General features: G+C 42.0%; 1 protein-coding gene across 1 annotated transcript; it reads left to right on the top strand.

Annotated features, from left to right (window-relative positions):
- The first annotated feature begins 4372 nt into the window (after nt 1-4372).
- Nucleotides 4373-19512, top strand: crispld2 (cysteine-rich secretory protein LCCL domain containing 2). The gene is made up of 15 exons (XM_076110316.1): nt 4373-4608; nt 6579-6926; nt 8045-8163; nt 9547-9679; nt 11573-11688; nt 12117-12217; nt 12305-12496; nt 12580-12640; nt 12757-12823; nt 12918-13048; nt 13193-13236; nt 13353-13425; nt 13694-13769; nt 14739-14869; nt 17671-19512. Exons 2-15 carry the CDS (start codon nt 6657-6659, stop codon nt 17720-17722), a joined length of 1566 nt encoding a protein of 521 aa, XP_075966431.1. The 5' UTR covers nt 4373-4608; nt 6579-6656; the 3' UTR covers nt 17723-19512.
- The last annotated feature ends 937 nt before the right edge of the window (nt 19513-20449 follow it).

Genomic DNA, 20449 nt, shown 5'->3' with positions numbered 1-20449 from the left:
ACTGTGTTAAGGGGATAAAAAGACTAACCTTGTAACATGGTGCACATTTTGAGAACTTTGCTGCATACTGTAAATAGCGGTTACTTTTGCCATGTTTTCGCTGAAGTTTGTTGGTGAAACTTTATGACCTTGAAGCTGGAATGCCTGGCATTTATGCCGTTGGTGCCAGCCCTCCATTCAACATGTTACTAACCACTGAAGCTACAGTATGCAGGTTTCTTTATCCAGCATTTCCACTTACATTGAACTAGTCTGACCTCTCAGCACCTCTTTTTCCTCGTAGGAGGGATCTTTGTGCATTTCCTGTTCCATTAAGATCCTCCCGCTGGTTTTTTTATTATCAGCCTTGTTCACCATATGGTCTCTTCATTCAGTCTGCCCCAGTTTCTCCCCTCTGCATCTTATCTTTGTGTATCTTGTTCAGAGGTCCACCAGCATGCCATAGTTTCTAAGGAAAGTAAACATGGCAACCAGAGTTTCATGGACCTCCATGAGCCTCCTGTCCAAATACACCAGCTCTCGGTTTTGTGTATGGAGAACAGTTTGTTGGTGGTTCCCCTTTAGCCTCACAAAATGAAAAACTAGAGTCCCCCCTGCTCAAGATCATATAATATCAAAAGGTAAACGAGAACGGATGTTTGTCGCGTAATCCTTCTGTTTTCAACTAATGAGACCAATGCAGAGTTGTTTCCATTTGGCCTGGGATGAATTATGTATCCACCTTGATGCAGCTTAGAAATGAATAACACTTCTGAGAAGAAAAACCCTTGTCCCTTGGATATTTGAATAAAGTCAAGAGTGAGTAACACAATTACAAACATTTGTCACAAGGGGCTGCTCAGGATTGGGAAATGCAGATTGAGATTTAGTCAAAAAAAGAAATCCTGAAAATCCACTTAGTCACATTCTGGGCCATTGCCTGGTAATCGTATTTTTATTTAAAGTACAAGACAGGTAAAGACAGCTCAGTGAGACAGGATGTTATACAGGTTAGCCATTGAGTTGAATGTCATATTTGTATGTTTGGAAAAAAATTGTTTGCAAAGAATAAATTTCAGAGCACAAATAATCTGTCTGGTATTTGTGGATGGTCCTGCTTAATTGTGGTCGGAAGTTAAGTTTACACTTTTTTAAATCAGAAATGTCATAAAGCACTCTGTAGACTTTAACATTACCCTGCAGTAATAAAGTATTGCAGTTAATTGGAACGACTAAAAATATCATGTTGAGATGATCAACCCGCTGAAATAAAGGCACACAGTCTGAATTTAGTAATGCAGAGCATGAGTTGCATCGTCGCCGATGTTTTCCATCATCCGTGATCAGATGGGGAGTTTCTAGGTGAATGCAGCAGAGTTCAGAGAGCCAGAAACCAGTTTTCAACCTCAACTGTTGAAATAACTCAGTCAGTACAGAAATAAGTGGCTATTAAATAATCAAAGCACATCTGCAACCAGATGATCAGAAACCTGGATTCTGTCATAATGTAAACAGGGACTGCAATAACAGTTTCTCATGTTCCATGTTAAACGTGTTGATGCACAAAAACAGAACTTTGTGTGAGCAGTAACATTATCACATCTGGATGAGTTCATGTTTGGATAATCAATCTTTAAAGGTAGCTGCAGCCAATTGAAATGTGTCATTTCTGAGGGCAATGGAGAAAACACACTTGCTTTATAGTGTTCTCATATTGTTGGATGAAAATGCCCCTGGTCTGCATTAGACATCTGGAAGGATCTTAACATTTTGCATATCAAAATATCACCATTTTTAGAATCTCTGGATTGGTACATCACAATCCCTGCAATCGCATAAAGAAAATCATTTCACTGAAATGAAGAATTGTCCATAGCCACCGTCGCTAGCATCTCTGCAGGACGTTTAAGAAAGAGAGCAGATGCATGTTGGGCCAGACTTCCTGTTAAACATGTATTTTGACTGAGGGCAGAGCCCAAACCGGCATTCCTTCTGAGTGGACGTGCTCTTGCAAATAGCTGAGATGTTTTTAGACATAAAATGTGAACTCGTTGGGTCATAACGCAGCGTTGTAACACGTGATGATCCCTGTTTTCAAAGCAGGAGATCCTTGTTTGCCTCTTTATCCTCTAACACGTATATCCTATAAGTATGTGAAGTCTTTTAATACCGTATTTACCGACAGTAAAGTGATGAAGCAGGTGATCTTTAGTTATCCACAGCAGGGCCTTTTCTGGGTTACCGGATTGTGGAAACTTCATAAGACCTTTTACACCCTTTGACCAAAGAGCTGCAGATGATCTGGAACAAAAACCAGTTATTAACCTCCCAGTAGCACAACTGGCTGATGATTACAACTCTTAAAGGTTATCTGTGCGATATTCAGAACATTAAAGAAACATCAAAACATGATTCGCTATGTGATGATATAGTGGAGTAATGTCTACCTGAACAGAGAATGAAGGCGCTCCCCCTCTGTGCGTTCACATGTTAGCTCATGTGAGCGTGCCCGACTGTCCGTAGCTGACGAGCTCATATAGCCGTTACAGCTGATAAAGCCCTCCTGACCTACGGCTTGGCTGCGGAAGCAGAGCACCCACCCTCTAGTTCCTTTTTAGGTAAACACTGTTAGCTCTGTGAGCGCTGATGCCGTTGTTTGCACAGCGGCCGCTTGCGCAGTTAGCTGCAAGCTGCCGGCTCAGCCATCGTGTTGAGAGCCATGTGACGGCAATAGATAAGCCATATGCTCTGAAGTTGTATCGAGCACCTTATGTCGTCCACTTGACATCGTTTGCAAAAGGGTAACTTTATTGAGTTCTTCGGCTTGTTGTGTTTTCAGGGGCCGCTTTGAGAGGACTGTGCTGTGCAGGACGTGTGGGGGAAAAAAAACGCAGAGGGAAGGTAGAAATGTGGGCGACGTGCTCATGTGTTTTGGTCTGAGAAGCAGTGCTCTTGTGCGACATCAAGTGGTTCAAAATATCACATTGCTCCTTTAATGCCCTGCTAACTTTACCTACAGACACAACCCGTGCTCACTCCCAACTCATCAAATACCAATGGTTGGTCAGTAGGCTACCCCTTGGCATCGGAAATCAACGCATTGAGGCCCTCTTTCGCGGCTGTACGCGATGTACCGGGCTTTTCACTAACTCCAATGTAAACCCTCCCGCGGCTTTAGTGGCCAGTAAGAGCATGTGACATAGTTTAAAACCCATGATAGTCTGCTCATGGTGGGTTGGGGGGTGGTGGATGGGTCAAACAAACACAGGACTTCATCCAGGAGAGCTGTGTTTGTGTCTCATACGAACTAAAAGTACATGTGGACGTTTTGTCACCTGAGAGACACCAGAGGGGTACCTAGTGCGTTACTCTCCGATGCCAAGGGGCACTGACCAACTGTCGGTGTTTGACACATTGGGTGTGAGAATGTGTTGACAGACCACAGACTGCATATGGATGTAGTCACCGTGAAGTCGCCATCTTGTTTTTTTTTGAACGCAGAATAAGACATTTAGAGGCAACCAAAAAGGTTACAATTAACTTTCATGAAATGAAAACACGCTGAAAGCGTCAAAGTTCTAAGATGAAAACGCAGACTAGCTCCCAGACCTGAAAACACCCTGGTAGGGACCTGTCAATCACAAGGTAGCCACGCCCTAAAGAATACTCTGCTTTATTTTCTGTTTTACTCTTAATGGGATCATAATTTACCAGATGAACATCACGCTGTATTGAAGAAGAATTGCAAACTAGCGATTGAGACCATAAACCCATGTTTACAATGTTTACTGAGGTAATAAATCAAATGAGAAGAAGGGTCATTTTCTCATAGACGTCTATAGAGTTTGAGGCACTTCAGCATTAGCTTCACTTTTCAGAACCAGAGGTTTCCCCCTGCTACAGACATAATAAAAATGGATCACTGCATTTTTACCAAATTAAATGATAAATTCCAGCCAATTGATTTTTCCGAGCCATAAATATTTGATGGCTGCTAACTAATCTATAAGCATTAGCAAAATAGGCATTCGTTACAACTTATCTTGCCCTTTATAAATGGTGCCCATTAAAAAGTATTGCCCATACTTTAAGAACAATATCTATTGTGTTTTTTATTTAGTTTTGGGTGACTTTAGTTCTCCCTGCTGCTGTAATGTGTGAAGCCTGTCTGTAGCTGGTTGTGAAGATACATATCTGGTACATAACTGTCACCCTAACGTGATTCAGAGGTGATGATCTAACTGCCTGCCGCTGACTCGTCTGACAGCTTGCTGATTTAAGATACTTGTAGTTTTCTTCCCGACGTTAGGGTGCTCGTCAGCGTGCGCACACTGCCCGCCCTTTGCCAAGAACATTGCCGACTTCAGGGAGGCTGGCGAGTGGGGGGGGGGGGGGGGGGGGGGGGGGGGAGGAGTGAGGAGAGACAGTCATTTTTTCCCTTGGTCCTGAGGGGTCTCCTTCTCTATATAAGGCACTGTGAGCTGCTCGGGAGTTACACAGCTCCTGTGTGCTTCAGGAACACCGCCAACAAGCAGCAGCCCGGCGCTCTCACAAGGGAATAATACAGCTCTCCAGCGCGCAGAGGAAACCGCTCCGAAATATTCAACTGAATACTTGAGAAAGACAGAGGTGAGCACTTGCAATTTATTGTGTTTTAGATGTCAGTAACGCTGAGGTATAGCGGGGTTTTTACTGTTGATAGGCGTTGATTATTCTCAGTTTTACCTATATCTGTAATGCCAAAATAATATGATAAACTGTGTGCAGATATCACTAAATAGAAATGATCACTGACATACTATTTGTAAATTAAGATAAACCTGTATCCCTAAGCCTATTTTAATTTTCAAATTGATTTAGTATTACAATATGAACTCTGATGATTTCAGTTGTGGGTTACAAACCATGCCACTGTAAAAGTGCAAGACACTGCCATTCATTGAGTCTGCAGCTTCACTGAGCAAATGTCAATGGGAGAGCAGCAGCTCCCTTTATGGAAAATGTAATGCTAGATTTCAAGTCATTAAGACAATAAAACCCCCATACTTCATACTTTTTTTTTTTTGAGTTCTAGGGCCAGCCATTGTAAAAAAAGAATAACTGGTGTAGTGTCTTTAAAGGGAATGAAAAAGTGAGCAAGCATCTATTTAAATATATAAATCAGACAATTATATTGGGACATAGGTTGTGTTTACATTCAACCTTGTGCTGAGGCTGAGAGGAGGTCAGTCCCTCCTCAGATCAGACACCAGCCAGCCAGTGGCAGAGAGGGCTCAGTTCCCATAGACAAGATGTGGATGTATACGTGTGTCCGATTCATCTGCTCCGTCTGTCACTCTGGTATAAAATTCATGAGAGCCATGAGAAGGGCCCAGACAGAGAAGTTGGTAGAGGTTCAGTGTGAAAAGGGGGGCATGGGGAGAGGAGAAGGGTGTGGTGCTTGAGCTGCCCGCTGGCTCACAGTGCCCAGAGCTGGTACAGCATGTTGACACAGAGCCGGTGCCAGACCTCGAACCTTTTCAGCCAGATGGAAAGAGGTGAAGGGAATCAAGGATGAGAGCAACCAGTCCGAGCCAGAGCTTGGTTTATTATTTGTTTCTTCTCTGATCACGCTGACGGACTGAGTTATACTTTGTGATATTGGGTTTAGCTCTAATCTTGGACGTAATGCTTGTTGCCTTCCATAGGGAGGTCAGATGTACGGTCAGTTACAGAATATCCCCCCTGGATGTGTCAGGAAGAAAGTGTTTTGCGGTTCAGCAGGGTGAAAGCTTGTCAACCTGAACTCAGGTCTCCCTCCTTATTGTCTCGCCCTATACTGCTCAGTTTGGTTAGAAAATAGTCAGAGTCAGGAGACGAGGAGACATATTACTTTTGTGTTCACGGTAAATAATTAAAGCTGTTTAAAATAAATTACTTTCATGTTAAATGTTGCTCACTATAACATGTTGGGCTCACAAGAGGTTCACTCTCGGAATGATAATGTAACAATATGATGTCACAATATATTAACAGGATCATAATGTAGTCATATCTGGGAAGCACAATATGTTGCAAGACACATCTATGGTTCACCACAGTATCTGATAGAGACAGAGGAAAACATGGCTCTTAAATTGAGACCACCCTATACAGCCTCAAAAGGACCCGACACATGACCTGTTAACACCTCAGTGGAAGCAATTGCTGAACATGCAAAGCGTCTCAGGAGAAAGACTGATTGCATGGCTGCTGCATTGGATGGCATCAGATTCTTTTTGTGTTCCTGTTTAGAGTTTTGATACAACAACCACAAACTGGCAAAAGGCTGAACTGACAGAAAGCAGAACATCTGAGAATAAAATGTCCAGAGTAGAGAGAGGACTTTCAGTTTACTTTGCCTCATCATCATCGACTGTGTGCCAGTAGCCCTGCACAAGATAACACAATACAGCTTAAAGAATGGAGCATTTTACATTTACACATCAATATTTGATCCCAGCCCCAATAAATGCACAACTTGGTTATAGAAAAAACTCCGACATTAATTTAGTAATCTGTACTCTGCTTTGTTGACTCTCACAGTAGGGAAAGACTCATTAAATATTTCCTCTCTGCAGGTTGCGTCTGGGACTTTAAACACACTCTGCCTGTCTTCTGCAGTCTGAAAGTTCAACCCAGACAGCTGAAGTGTCAGAATGACCTGCGCTGCCATGACCTGGATCCTTGTCTTCTCCCTCCTGCTGTTGTGCGTCAGTGACTCAGCTTCCCTCTTCCTGCCCGACTCCAATGAGCTCAGGCAGCTGCTGAGCCGCTACGAGGAGGCAGCGGACCAGAACAGCCCCAGCAACACAGCTGGCAATAGGACCCGACGTGCCATCCGCTGGTCGGACCGTGAGGAGATCCTCCAGCTGCACAACAAGCTGAGGGGCTCCGTTTACCCCACTTCCTCAAACATGGAGTACATGGTGAGACAAGTCCCACTATCCCAATTACCTATTCCGCTATTACTCTTAAAGATGATTCAAATGTATCAACTGTAATCTTTAGCTTTACCTCACAAAGAACTTCAATTTAATGTGTCAGCAACCTCTCAAATGGGGCTGTGATAAGAGTTTAAAGTGTTTTTGCTGAAATAAAAACAACCTTTTTTCTCTCTGCTGGAAACATGCAGTCATGATGGCAAGCTGTTGCCAGCCTGCTGTGCTGCTCTTTTACAAGGAGGATAATAAGACTGACTCTGTCCAACCTGAAAGCAGCTCAGCGCTAGAGAAGAAAGGAGAGCGAGTGGGGGCTGGGTCAAAGGAAAACAGCGAGAATTTGGCTAGGAAGGGAAAATCCTGGGACAACGTGGCACATCAATGAGTAAAGTAGAAGAGGGATTATTGTTGAGACACACAGGAGGTTATAGAAAACCACGAGGTCCATGAAGTTGAGAGAAGCAGTGGCGGCTTGTGTGTCTCTGGAGTGCGGTTATAGCAGGGAAGGAAAGTGTCTGAAGATTTACGCCGCCCAGTGCTCTCTCAAATTCCAGCAAACAGGCAGTGTGTGTGTTTGTGTTAGTGAATGGGTGTTTGGCGTTACAGTGGTGTCTGCGTGTGCATGTTTTAGCGACCACCAAAAGGCTGGAAATTTACTGAAGAGTTGTGCTTTGAGGGGCCGTGCTGTATGCAGTCCTCCCTCCCTTCACAGCGCCTCATCCACTAAGACAGTCAGGTGTCTTCTCCCCTTTCCACCCTGCTCTCCACCGCTGTAAAGAAACCCAATGTGGAAATCTGGATAATTCAGCTGTGATTGCTGGAGATTTGTAGTGGACCAGGGCCAGGCGCCAGCTGCCCCACTCAAATGTCACCGTCAAAGGTTAACTTTGTACTTGTATCCAGCTCAGTTTCAGCTCACTGGGAAGGAAGGAAGTGCAGAAGTAGAGGCCTTGAACAAGTTGTGGTTAGGTACCTACTGCACAAGATGTGGGTTATAATGCTTTATATTGTAGCAGATGCAGCAGGTGAATGTTGCAAAGTCTTCTTATTGATGTCTAAAGCAGTGAATTACTCGTGAGAAACTGTGTTTTACTTTACGTGTCCAGGTTTGGGATGATGAGTTGGAGCGGTCTGCCACTCAGTGGGCAGAGCAGTGTCAGTGGGACCATGGACCGCAGGACCTGCTCATGTCTATTGGACAAAACCTGGCTGTTCACTGGGGAAGGTGAGATGCAATAACACACATAGTCAGTCAGCTACAGTATGTGTTTTTCAAGAATACAAATGCATCTGTACCACTTTCTGATAAGACACCAAAAATGATTTACAAATTCTTGCTACAAGTTTTATAATTGGTTAGTTAAGCATTTACTAATGCGTTGTACACAAGTTATAACACATTTATAAGACCCGCGTCCATATGACTGCTGTTTGCCTTTTTTAGTTTATATTACTGCAGTAAGAAATGGTACAAATTCATTATAAGATGTGTAATAAGCTGTTAATTAGTAGATTATTGTCCAGGTCCTCTGCAGCCCTTTTGCAGAAGGTGATATTGGGATGGGGAACATGGTAAACATAATACCTGCTTAGCATCTGCATTTTAGGATTTTAAATAAATCCATGTTGACGTTAGCATTTAGCTCAAAGCACCGTTTTCCCTATGTACAGCCTTACAGAGTCGATAGCCTGACTGTGGACTCTTGTGGACTTTTTCGTACGTTTCAGTTTTCTATTTAGTTAGTTTAGAGGTGTTCTGTCACATAATCAACAGGTCATACAGATTTTCTATGTACTTACTTATCGTAAGTATAGTCTGAGATGTCAATGTTGCAAGTGGAAGTTGTTTCCTGTAAACTGCAGTGATGACTGCTGATCCTTCAATAAAATATCGGTCCATTGTTATGTAGCATCATGGGTGGTGTTACCCAGTGCTAGCCTATTAAAGTTGATGTTTGTGTGACTGAGAATGTGTGTGTGTCCGAGTAGACACCAGACACAGTAGACCTCTGTGCATGACAGTGTATGTCTATCACAGCAGGTGCCCTTGCAGGAATCTGCTCCCATTCTCACAGCCCTTTTCCTCCCCCGCTATTCCCTTCTTTTCTTCCTGTGCCAGCAAACCCTGATGTGGAGTCTTTTTTTTTCCACTCCCCCTCTTCTCAGTCATTTAGAAGCTCAGCACTTTTCAATACCGTAAAAAGAGATGTTTATAACAAGAGCATGAACAGATTTGTTTGGCTGTGGAGCCATGTTTACGTTTGCTCTGATTCTTTTTTTTTTTTTTCAAGCTGATTTGATTTCCCCTGTTAAGGAGGGGGAACACGGTTCTGTGTGCCAGGTCAGATTCAGAATCATCATTTGAGGCCTGAAAGGAGGAGGAGAAAGGGCAGCGAGGTTCATGCAGTGATTCTCAAGTCTAGCCAAAGCACCTGGCAGCTCCCGCAGATATTTCCCTTTTGCCCCTGGTACCTGGACGGCGTGTGACTGAGCCTACTGTTGTCTGTCTGTGTGTGTGTGTGTGTGTGTGTGTGTGTGTGTGTGTGTGTGTGTGTGTGTGTGTGTGTGTGTGTGTGTGTGCGTGTGCGCGTGCACTTGGGTCCAACAGATACCGCTCTCCTGCCTTCCATGTCCAGGTCTGGTACGATGAAGTGGAACACTACACCTATCCCTACCCCCAGGACTGCAATCCTTGGTGTCCAGAACGCTGCTCTGGGCCTATGTGTACCCATTACACCCAGGTGAGATGAATAAGAAAAGAAAACAGAGCAGGGCTCCAATCAAAATCTCTGGTTCTGCTTCATTGTTTGCTGCACTATCCAGGTTTATATAGGTATTGTTCTATTCCGATTTATAGAACTGCAAAGCTAAATCGGTGGAGTACTCCTATAACTAAGCACTTGGCAGTAGGGATGTCATGAGAACCGCCAAAATCATTGTCCGACTCTTACAGCTTCCAGTCATGATCGAAAAGTTCCCTGATAATACTTCACTGTGGACAACGAATCAGTGTTGAACTCAGCAGAAAGAGAGCTAGTAATATTAGCTATTAGCAATCGCTGGGCAGCACAGTCCTGTTTAACTAAATAACAAAGCTAACAGCTAACGATGACAGATTGAGTTACATTATAATGCGTTCAAGCTCTACTCAGTAAAAATTATTATTGGGCGAAAGTAAATTATAACATTGTTATGATGTGTTCAAATGTAATCTTGCAAAATTTTGATTTTGGCGAGAAACTTGAGGCAGATCACAGGGGATCATTTGATGAATTCGCAAAAATGAGAATGCATTGAAGTACACGGGGTTGTTTTTTTTTGTTGTTTTTTCCTTGTATGACGATCTCCGTACTTGGCAGTGAGTTGTAAGCTTACTCTCAAATCGATCAATTACTGCAGGAAGCTGAAAAGGTGGCGTTGTGCTAGGTGTTATTTTAGGTTGAAATATATTTTTCAACTTCCTTTTGAAACGTACGCTGTAATGTCTTCCATATTTATGATCAAATCTCTTTAGTATCAGGTCATGTGTCTTTTATCTGTAATATGGAACATATGTCACTTGACAGGTGTTGCCGGGATACAACATGTGGTGTGCACCCTGTAGTATTTATTGTCCCAGTTGTGGAGGAACTGAGGGATTGAATGACATACATGGATATAGTGACTTGTAGACAGCGAAGGATGGAAGGAAAATCAGACGCAAATAATGGACAGAGAGAAGAGTGGATGAGAACATGAAGAAATCAATCAAAAGGAAACAGAAATGGCTGAGCTGGCCACCTCTTCCCCTAGACTTTACTTTGTAGCTGCTGGGATGAGTTTACCGAAACATCCAGACTCCTCCCTCTGCCTTCACCCTGAAACCGGATCACTGCCATCTGGTAGTCATTTTCAGACACACCAGACACCACTGACTGCTTGACCTGGATTCTTCAGAAGATGTTGCAGATCGGAGACGATGCCAAATCTGAGCATCATCACCTTGTCTCTATCTTTCATTGGCTGGAAGTGCTGATATACCTGCTGTCCAGGCAGCCATACTCCATAACTACTTCTGCTGAGAACTGCTAGACCCTCTGGAGTTAGAGTGTACAGATTGAGCTTAACTACCAGCACTCAGCTGAGTCAGCACAAATCAGTCTGTGTGCTGACTCACTGCTTCCAGTGGCTTCTAACTGTACCAGGGAAAAGATAAACATTCCTGAGCAGGGAGAGTTATGGAACATGCGTGTGTTGTATTCACCGTCAAATGGCACATCATTCATCTGGAACACTCCTGCCGCAGCTTTCCGTTTAATTTGGCATTTCTTTTAACCGTGGACAGTTTTGAGCGTAGGCGGAATTCTGTTTCTTCAAAGTTAAGATATTAAGAACTTCCACTTCTATCAGGGTGATGAAAATGATCATGATTGGGTCACTGAGGGCAAACTGGGTTCATCCACCCAACGTCCATCTAACTGGGGTAGAATAACAGACCAAGCAGTCCTGGAGGTCCCAGTGGTCCCATTAATCGTGACTGCCAATCTGGAATGACTGATGGAACAATGGGCTACAAACTCAGTTTACTCTGCTGTGTCTGATAATTACAGTTGTTCATCCTAACTTTGACTACTCTTTTATTTCCCTCTATACAGCTGGTCTGGGCAACCACTAGCCGAGTGGGCTGTGCTGTGCACGTGTGTCCAAGAATGGACGTGTGGGGAGACATATGGGAGAACTCTGTTTACCTTGTGTGCAACTATTCCCCAAAGTAAGCTCAGTTTTCCTCCACTGTTCATCAACACTTCTGCTCTTTTGTCTTCTGTGTTTACATTCTTCCTCCTTGCAGTGCTGACAAATGCTACAGCGTGTACCCCTAAGATAGCTGCACTACAGATATGTAGCACAAGTTGTCCAATATATTTGTATGACATATTGTAGCCATTAAAATTCTTCCAGAATTCAAAATAGAATAATAATAATATAGCATGGGGAAAGAAAAATAAGAGCAGAGCAGGCGCTTGTTTTCCAGACGACCCACAGGATGTAATTACCTGAGAGACAACGATGGTTTTTATTAGTTCGTGGGATTAATGACTATTAGGAGTGTTGACAATGGACAAAGAGCGCAATGAGCCCTGATGATGACTGATGATTCCTTTCCACCTTAGTCAAGCTGTCCACTGTTCACTTCTGCAGGGGCAACTGGATCGGTGAGGCTCCATACCAGCAGGGCCGCCCTTGTTCCCAGTGCCCTCCCAGCTATGGAGGAGGATGTAAGAATAAGCAGTGCTACAAAGGTGAGCAAACCCACATGGTTTTCATTCAAAGATGTTAACCTTCAACATGCTACCAACCTGAGCCCTGATCTGTTTGTCCATCTAAAGACTCTCCGCGCTCAGAGACAGAGGACATGAATGAGGTGGAGAAGCCTCAGGGTCCACTGCCACCTCGTACCACCCCCAAACCTGCCCCCAAACCTGCCCCCAAACCTAGAGCATCTACTCCCAACAAACCAGCATCCAAACCCACCACACCAAGGACGCCATCTTCAAATACTCCCACCAACACCTTTCTTGGTAGCTGCAGGAATTATTGAAAATAACTATAAACATTCATGTGTTGTACATTTCTTCACTAATTTATGATGGTATTTTTGCAGCTCAACACATCAAGTGTGAGACTAGACTGCGAGATAAGTGTAAAGGCGCTACCTGCAACAGGTCAGGTTCATTTTTTCGAATGTGCACAAAATAAGTCTTATTTATTCTGATATATTATAAACTTCCTCCGCAATTTAAACTCACTCTTGTCTCCATTTCATTTTCTGACTCTGCAGATATACATGTCCTGCTAACTGTCTGAATAAGAAAGGGAAAGTTTGGGGAACTCTCTTTTACGATGTGGTGAGTATGTCCAACATGAAACAAACATCTCTGCATCATGCAACAATTTGTACTGAAAATTAATATTTCTTCATTTTTTTTTCAATTGTTTCAGCAATCAAGTATTTGCCGTGCTGCTATTCATTTTGGTGTCATTGACAACAACGGAGGAGTGGTCGACATTACAAGGATGGACAAGTATCCGTTCTTTGTCAGAGCCACTAAGAATGGCATTGAGTCCTTCAGGTAGATGTTGGACCTGATTTTTCTAAATAAGTTGCATTTGCATTACATTTGCTGGTTCACTATGATTCACATCTTGTGCAACAACGAAATTTCCTTGGAACCATTTTCTTTCCGAATTTCTAAACACTGTGTTGTATTTTACAGTAAATATAAACCCAGTAATGCCTTTGTGGTGGCCAAAGTGGAAGGTAAGTGAGGCACAGTTTTTAAGAAGAGCTTTGACTTATGGTTGCATTTAGATTCACACAGTCAGACAACAGATATTGGGTATAATAAGTGTTTTTCTCTTCTCTCTGTGTGACAGAAATGACTGCTGACTGCTACACCACAGTGGCTGAAATCTGCCCTTTCAAAACACCCAACTCACACTGTCCAAGGTGCCTCCTCACATCCACCATCTTATCATTCTCTAAAGCATATGATCAGCCAATTAAAGGTTCTGCTTTACAGTTACTCCTCCTGGGGGGACCCATAATTGATATTCTTATAACTCCTTACAACTGTATTATACTGTAAGATAAACAATGTAAAACTATGTAGGGCTTATAAATGCTAAATAGAAAGTAATGTGTTAAAACATATTTTTATTAATGTGACCTTTATCCGTTGCTGCAAATTTATACTTATATCCAATTTGTTTTTCAGGATCTTCTGTCCGGCCAACTGCAAAACTCAGCCTTCCTATTGGTCGCCTGTAATTGGAAACAACATCTACACCGATGTAAGTTAAACACTGTTGTGGAGCTGCATGTTCTGAAGGACCTTGATCAGGAATCATGAATGCATTTTTATTTATTATTTATTTAAGATAAATCTGGATCTGCAGCATGGTTAATTTAGAGTGGCTTTCCAGGCGTTGTAAAGCCTGGAAAGCCATTGAATCAGAGTATGACTGTGGCTCAATAGAGAATGGGAGTCATCATGGTGAGGTAAGCCAGAGACTGCCAGGGATGCATCACCCAGCATGGGGCCGGACCACTCAGATGCTTACTCAAGTGTTATCTCGGGCTAAGTGCTTGTGTTTCAGAGATAGGAGACAGAAATGGTTTCATGAAACTGGTTTACATCATCCCTCCGAAGTCGCCTAAATCAGAGTAGATTAGTCATTGTAATGTTCCCTCCAGGCTAAATTCGTCAGATGTACAGTTTGTAGAAATTCCCGTTACTCTTGTGGATTATTTGGGAGTTTCCAGTTTGCACAGTCACATGAGGTCGACGTAGTGTTAAATGGGGTAATATCTTGGAAACAGACCTTAGATGACGTCCGGCTGGACATAAATCACAGTTCCCCAGAGATTTTGAACGTCTTACTACGGTCACAGAATAAGGCAGCCGTGTGGCTCACAGCAAATGTGCCCAGGAAAGGTTAGCAATCTCAGGCACGCAAATGTGTTTCTACAGTGGCGTAGAAGCTGGATGTTGGTTAGAAATGAGACATAAACCATCTGGTGAGAAGTGTTGTTGGGGTGTATGGACAGTGTGAGATCTGTGTTTAGACTAGAATTTAATGATTCTGCTCCAGACTGTTGATAAACACGTGCAGTCTGTTGTGCTGGCTCGGATTGTGAAACAAACGCTTGTGTGTGTGTGTGTCTGTGAATTACTGCAATATATTTTGTGCTGTATTTGAAAATAAAGGAATTGAAAAGGCTGTAAAAGTATTTCTCCTCTTTTTATGTTATCCTCACAGAGCTCCAGTATTTGTAAATCAGCCATCCATGCAGGGCAAATCAAAGCAGGTGGCGGTTTTGTGGATGTTCTGCCACTGGACAAGAGAAAGAACTATGCTGGAGTCCTGAAAAATGGCATCCAGTCTGAGAGGTACTACTTCATTTTAAACTATTTTTACTGTAATTATCTTTCCCAGATGGGGATTGTTGCACAATAACAAAAGGTACAAAGATAAATTGCCAAGGCACCATGTCAAATAGTGACAATAGAGATAGTCAGTGTTCCAGAAATCTATATTTTTAGATTTGGCTCCGAGCAGTCTGGCTGTAGAGTATTCAAGAGAAGCGTTTTTTTTAAACCTAAAAATAAGAATAACCACTCATGTTTAGATATGGCGTGTGGCAGATTCTATCAACAAACAACCATTTGACAGCTGGGAAACTGCAAAGCCTTCTTACTTGTGATGAACGCTATCAGTGAAGCCAGGGGAAGTGTGGGAATTTGTTATTAACACATTAACGCTAATAACACATGTACAAGCACCTAATAAATCTGCCACTGTTGCAGGTTGAGGAGTGGAGCGTGTAATCTGCTAAAGTCTTATAGGAGTCAGTAGTATGTTTGGTTTGGTGGTTAGGATCCCCGAATAATGGCATTATATTTTCCCAAACCGCTAGCAAGCTCAAACTGAATTATACTTGGATTTACGCAAGGTCAGCAAACTGACTACACTAAATGGCATGATAAAAATACATAGGGTCCCACCCTAACAGGTGTATCCAAGCAAACAGGAGAGTCAAGTCTGCACACGACCACAGAGTCATAAGAAGATGTCTAATTCGGCAAGATTGAGAACACCTGTTTGGGTGGGCAGTCGGTGTGTAGGGGCTTTGAATAGCCATCTTGTTTAATGGGGTACATTCAGCCTGACTGTGTTCATGCTAGACGAGTACCTATTTTGTTTTGTTTTGGTCTAACCAATCATAGCGAGGGACAAATCTGTGAAGCTAAATTCATATGTAGATAACACAAATGCTGCCATAGCGGTTTGCAGCTAACTCAAATTTTTTTTTACGTTGATCAAAGAAATATGTGGATTTAAAAGTGTTATTTCTGTATGACGACTTACAACTGTTTATTGAATGTAACTGGGTAGCTACTAGCTAGCTAGTGATCCTTTCTCTAACTACTGGGGTAAACAGCCTTCAATGGACACAACACCAAATTTATTTAAATTGCTAAACAAAATTGAGATGTTGTTCACAATAATCATGCATGTAAGTGCTAAAGGTGTTTTTAAAGGTGAATATCTAATTAAAGTCAGTTTAAAACTGAATTGTATGTTGGAGGTTATATAATGTGTAGATAATGTTTATCTGAGCTTAGCTCAGGGTTTAATATTTGACCCATGGGAGTGTGGTAAAGAAAGCCTTGAGACACAACTGAAATGAAAACATGGAGCTTGTTGTAAAATTAGACAAGTACATTTGACAAGAGTATCTATAAAATGCCTGAGAAAGGTGCTGTTATTCGCTATACAATACCTTGATTTATGTCTCCTGTTATACTGCATGTAGTGGGTTCCCTGCATGCACACCATGTTTCTCACATCACTCTCATGACTGTGGTCAGCTCCAGCGGACTACGCTTAGGCAAGGAAGCCCATGCGGGCAGTCCTGATGGCATGTGGGGTTGAAAGAGTAATGGTGTGGTTTGGTGTGTGGATGGGCCACACATGGGATCTTTGCTTACTTTACTCAGGCATTTCAATTGAGTGTGCAAAGTGCTGAGCGGCCAAAATAATCCAAGACGGACTACTATGAAATCTAATGCATAACTGCGAAGGCCCCACTCAGGGCACTGGGATAGGAGGTCAATAAACGGCTGAGAGGGAGCCCGTGCCATGTGCCAACATCATGGCAGGGTGGCCAGTTTGGACTGTTGCTGGGGAAGTAATCACAGCCTATCTGATTACTCGAGGATGGAAATGCTGCAGCCACTTAGTCAGGGATTTCCTATGTGGACAATTATCTGTGATCTGATACCAATCGCACAGGCCCATCATGATTATTGATCATGGCAGAGCTTCAAGGTCTCTCAACCAGCGAAGTAATTATAAAGTCATCAAGTTTAACACATGTGGTAGCTTGAAAAGTTCAGACTCGGATATACGACAACAATGAGTCATACTGCCAACATGCCATTTACAAAGATGCTGTGAACACCATGATTGTGTGCTTTTTCATGGACTTGGCTGCTGGCAGTACTTGGACAATACTAAAAAACAGACTTCCAAGTATCACAAAAACAAATGCAAAAAGATTTATTTAACTCCACGGGCACCCTACACTTCAATGTACTCGTCACAAGGACTACTACTCTGCCTGTGAACACAGTTATATAACGTCGTCTGTAGATTTAGATGTGGATTTCCAAAGTTTGAGGGTTAAATTCACAAAAGGATTAGGTAGCTTTTTTTAGGTACACTTAAAGGGTGAAATGCACCCCTAACCGCGCTGCCAAGCAAATAGCGTCTTGTTGCTCCCGTGCTATTTAAATTAGATTATATGCATACATTTAGCGCAAAATCTGCCCCTTTCCATGCAAATGAGCCTTGTTGCAAAAATATTCCACTTCACAGAGATCAGTGCTAATAGCCACATGCAGCTCCAGTGAAACTACTAGTGTCTTCAGAGAGTTGGTGGTAACTGAATTTTAAGGGGCGTCATCAGGGCCTTAGAATTATGCATTAAGGATTCAGTGTAAAACTAGGGATTGAATTCAGGACAACTCGGCCTCTGCTGTTTCAATTTCGATAATTCTTCTCCAATCTATTTCTCACAATTCCCCGCCTTTATGGAAGTTACGTACAAAATAACTGGAGTGCCCTGTGTTGCATCTGTATTTGCAGTTACCAAATGTAACATGTTTTCTGTATCGCTTGTTCGCAGCAAGAGCAACACAGAGGGAGGCTCTTTCCGAGTCTTTGCTGTGAGGGAGTGAGACTTCTGATCAGAATCCCTGAGACCAACAGAGTCACCTCAGCTGCTCTTGAAGAGCAGGACGTGCCCACAGGTTGGATACCATGGCTGTTAATCTGTCTCTGTGCCTTCAGTGGAAACAGAAAGTCCCAGCAGATTTGTTCTTAAACAATAGCCACCCAGATATAGATATGTCTACATACTTACTTTATCTGTGAATACAGAATGTTTTTACATATTATGATGCTTTGACCAGCTGGTGCTGGAAGTTCTGATTTGGACATGTTTCGCTGAAATTATTGTTTACATTGATGTTCCTATTACAAATTCAGATTGGTTTTCTTACACAAGAATGTATACTGATCACACTGTATTTAATCATCGTGTACAGAATGTATGATATTTTGTTTGTTTATTGTTTTATTTTGTACCATAAATTAACATTTTTATGTCTATTCTGATTTTATATTTCCTTTCATTGCCTTTTTTCTGCTCACCGGATAGTCTTTCCTTTTTGCTCTTGAGGATTTGGCCTGTGAAACCAAATCTATGTCTAGATTGTATTTATAAGTTAAGCGTTGGGCTCATTGTGAGTGAGGATGTTTTGTTGGCTGGGTAGACCAGAACTCGTCAAGCAAAATATACAAGATACAAAAGGGGAGGAAGAAATAGGGAGGTAATTGGAAGCAGCAGCAGGCAGTACATAGATTATGTTCACCTTAAGAAGACTGGTTTCACAAACAGTCCCAGACATGTGGAGGTGATTTAGTGAAGGTGTTACATTGCTAGGTTTAATATGTAGCATGTGGTAGCTGCGGATGGCTCCTCAGAATGGTGGCCTTATTGTACATGTATTAAATAACGATCGCAGACAGTAAACATGTGAAAGATAACACGCAGTCATTTCATATTTATTATTGCTTAGTGCTTTTCTCATTTTCTCATCTCTCTTGTTTCTGAAAGATTTATGAAAATGCTAAATTTGCCCCCTCCCCACCTAAGACAGATGAATGTGTCACATGTTTCAGGTCAGAGAGTTGTATGTGTCAAGACTAGCTCATATCTTGAGGTGTGTTAATGTGTTAAAGAATCTCATTATCAAACTGCAGCTTATTCACTTTGGAACAATATACACTATGCAGTGTAGACGAGATACAGACACCTGTAATGTCTATCACTATACTGGATTGAGGCACTGTTGCCAATGCTTCAGTCCTGAGTTGAATACTTTTCTTGTTTAAAAAAAACAAAGAACTAGTCTACTACACCAGTCTTGACATAGGTCTCTACAGTGTTTCTGCTGTGTCTCTTAAATGCACAGAAACAAAAAATACATTTTAGTGTAGTAAGCATCTGCCATGTAAAGTAATTAAACGGACTTTCAGTCTAATTTGTACTTCAGGACTGTGGTGTCCAGTTGTATCATTAAGTAGTGTCACTCTATCTGTTTGTTTCCTTGAGGATGCAAAACATGCAAACAGAGAGTGTTTTCAAAGTACAAGACAAGGCTGTAAATATATCACAAATACCTGGCCAAGAAAAAAAAAAGCATCTTTATCTCTATTCTACCTCAGTCCTATTGCTACGCTAAGCATTTAAGTCTCTTCTATATGGGAATTTTTATGGGAAATGCTAAAGGTTTTGTAGAGTTATGGGAAGTGTAAATACTGTTTTTCCTGTTTTTGAACAATCCTTAATGCAGTAAGATATAATTCAATTGTTTAAATGTATTTTGTAATTGTCTTGTTTTTATACAGTTGTGGGAAGGGTTCTATCATTTTTGCACAATTTGAAAATAAAGTACGACATACAAATGCTACAATACCTGTGTCCGTTTCAGTAAAAGATGTGTCCAGTGAGTACATGATTATTTTGTGCATTGTGCACATACTTTGGGCTACAGTGGCCTTTGAGATGAGGTGAAATCGACGGATTATTTTGAATGAGGGTGGGTAACAGTGTTTAATGGTTCTATTATACTTTGGTTATGTTCTGATAGCAGTTGGGGAGGGGACTGCCTTGTTATATTTACCACAGCCTAACCAAACAAATCAACTAACCAGGATACAGGATATAATCTCATGGATCATCAAAAGTGAAGAATCGTTTTTAATTGTCATCCACAGTAACACACATATAGCTAAAACAACACCCAAGTGGATGATTGTATCCTCGGGGTAGTGAGTCACATAATATGAGAAAAACTGTGTAACTGTTATACGACTTTATTAAATCTACTTTGACCAGCGCATCAAGCTAAGTCTGTACATCATGCTTTCTGAATGAAATTTAGATGCAGGCCACCCAAGATTTGTTCATTATCTTTGGAAGAATATCTCTGACCATGTTCATAACCTGGCTCTGCTTCATGCCGAGTGAAGTGGAACACTAAATTGAAGCAATCACTTTTACTCAAGGACCACATACGTAATCTGCCAATATGGCTTTAGTTTATGGTGGAATAATTTCAGAAGAAAGAAAGAAACTAATTTCCCATTTCACACTCCAGGGTGTTGTTCTCATTTGCCACTTTACGGATGTTTGTGACAAGCTCACTGAGATGACTAGATCCCTGTATACATGCCACCAATAAATGCCTCATTTACTCAAACCCTCAGAAAGGGGCAGAGACATTGGAAGAAGAAAGGAGAGAGACGACCAGGGAAACATTTTAAGCGTTAATAATTCTTCATACCTCCAGGGCTGTTATTTGAGGCAGATGTGCGGTTTCAGTTAAGTCTTGGTTGGA

This window comes from Anarhichas minor, unplaced genomic scaffold (assembly GCF_050575085.1).
Source record: "Anarhichas minor isolate MPS153535 unplaced genomic scaffold, ASM5057508v1 ptg000042l, whole genome shotgun sequence".
NCBI classification, from domain to species: domain Eukaryota; kingdom Metazoa; phylum Chordata; class Actinopteri; order Perciformes; family Anarhichadidae; genus Anarhichas; species Anarhichas minor.
This window is presented reverse-complemented; position numbering and strand designations above follow the sequence as displayed.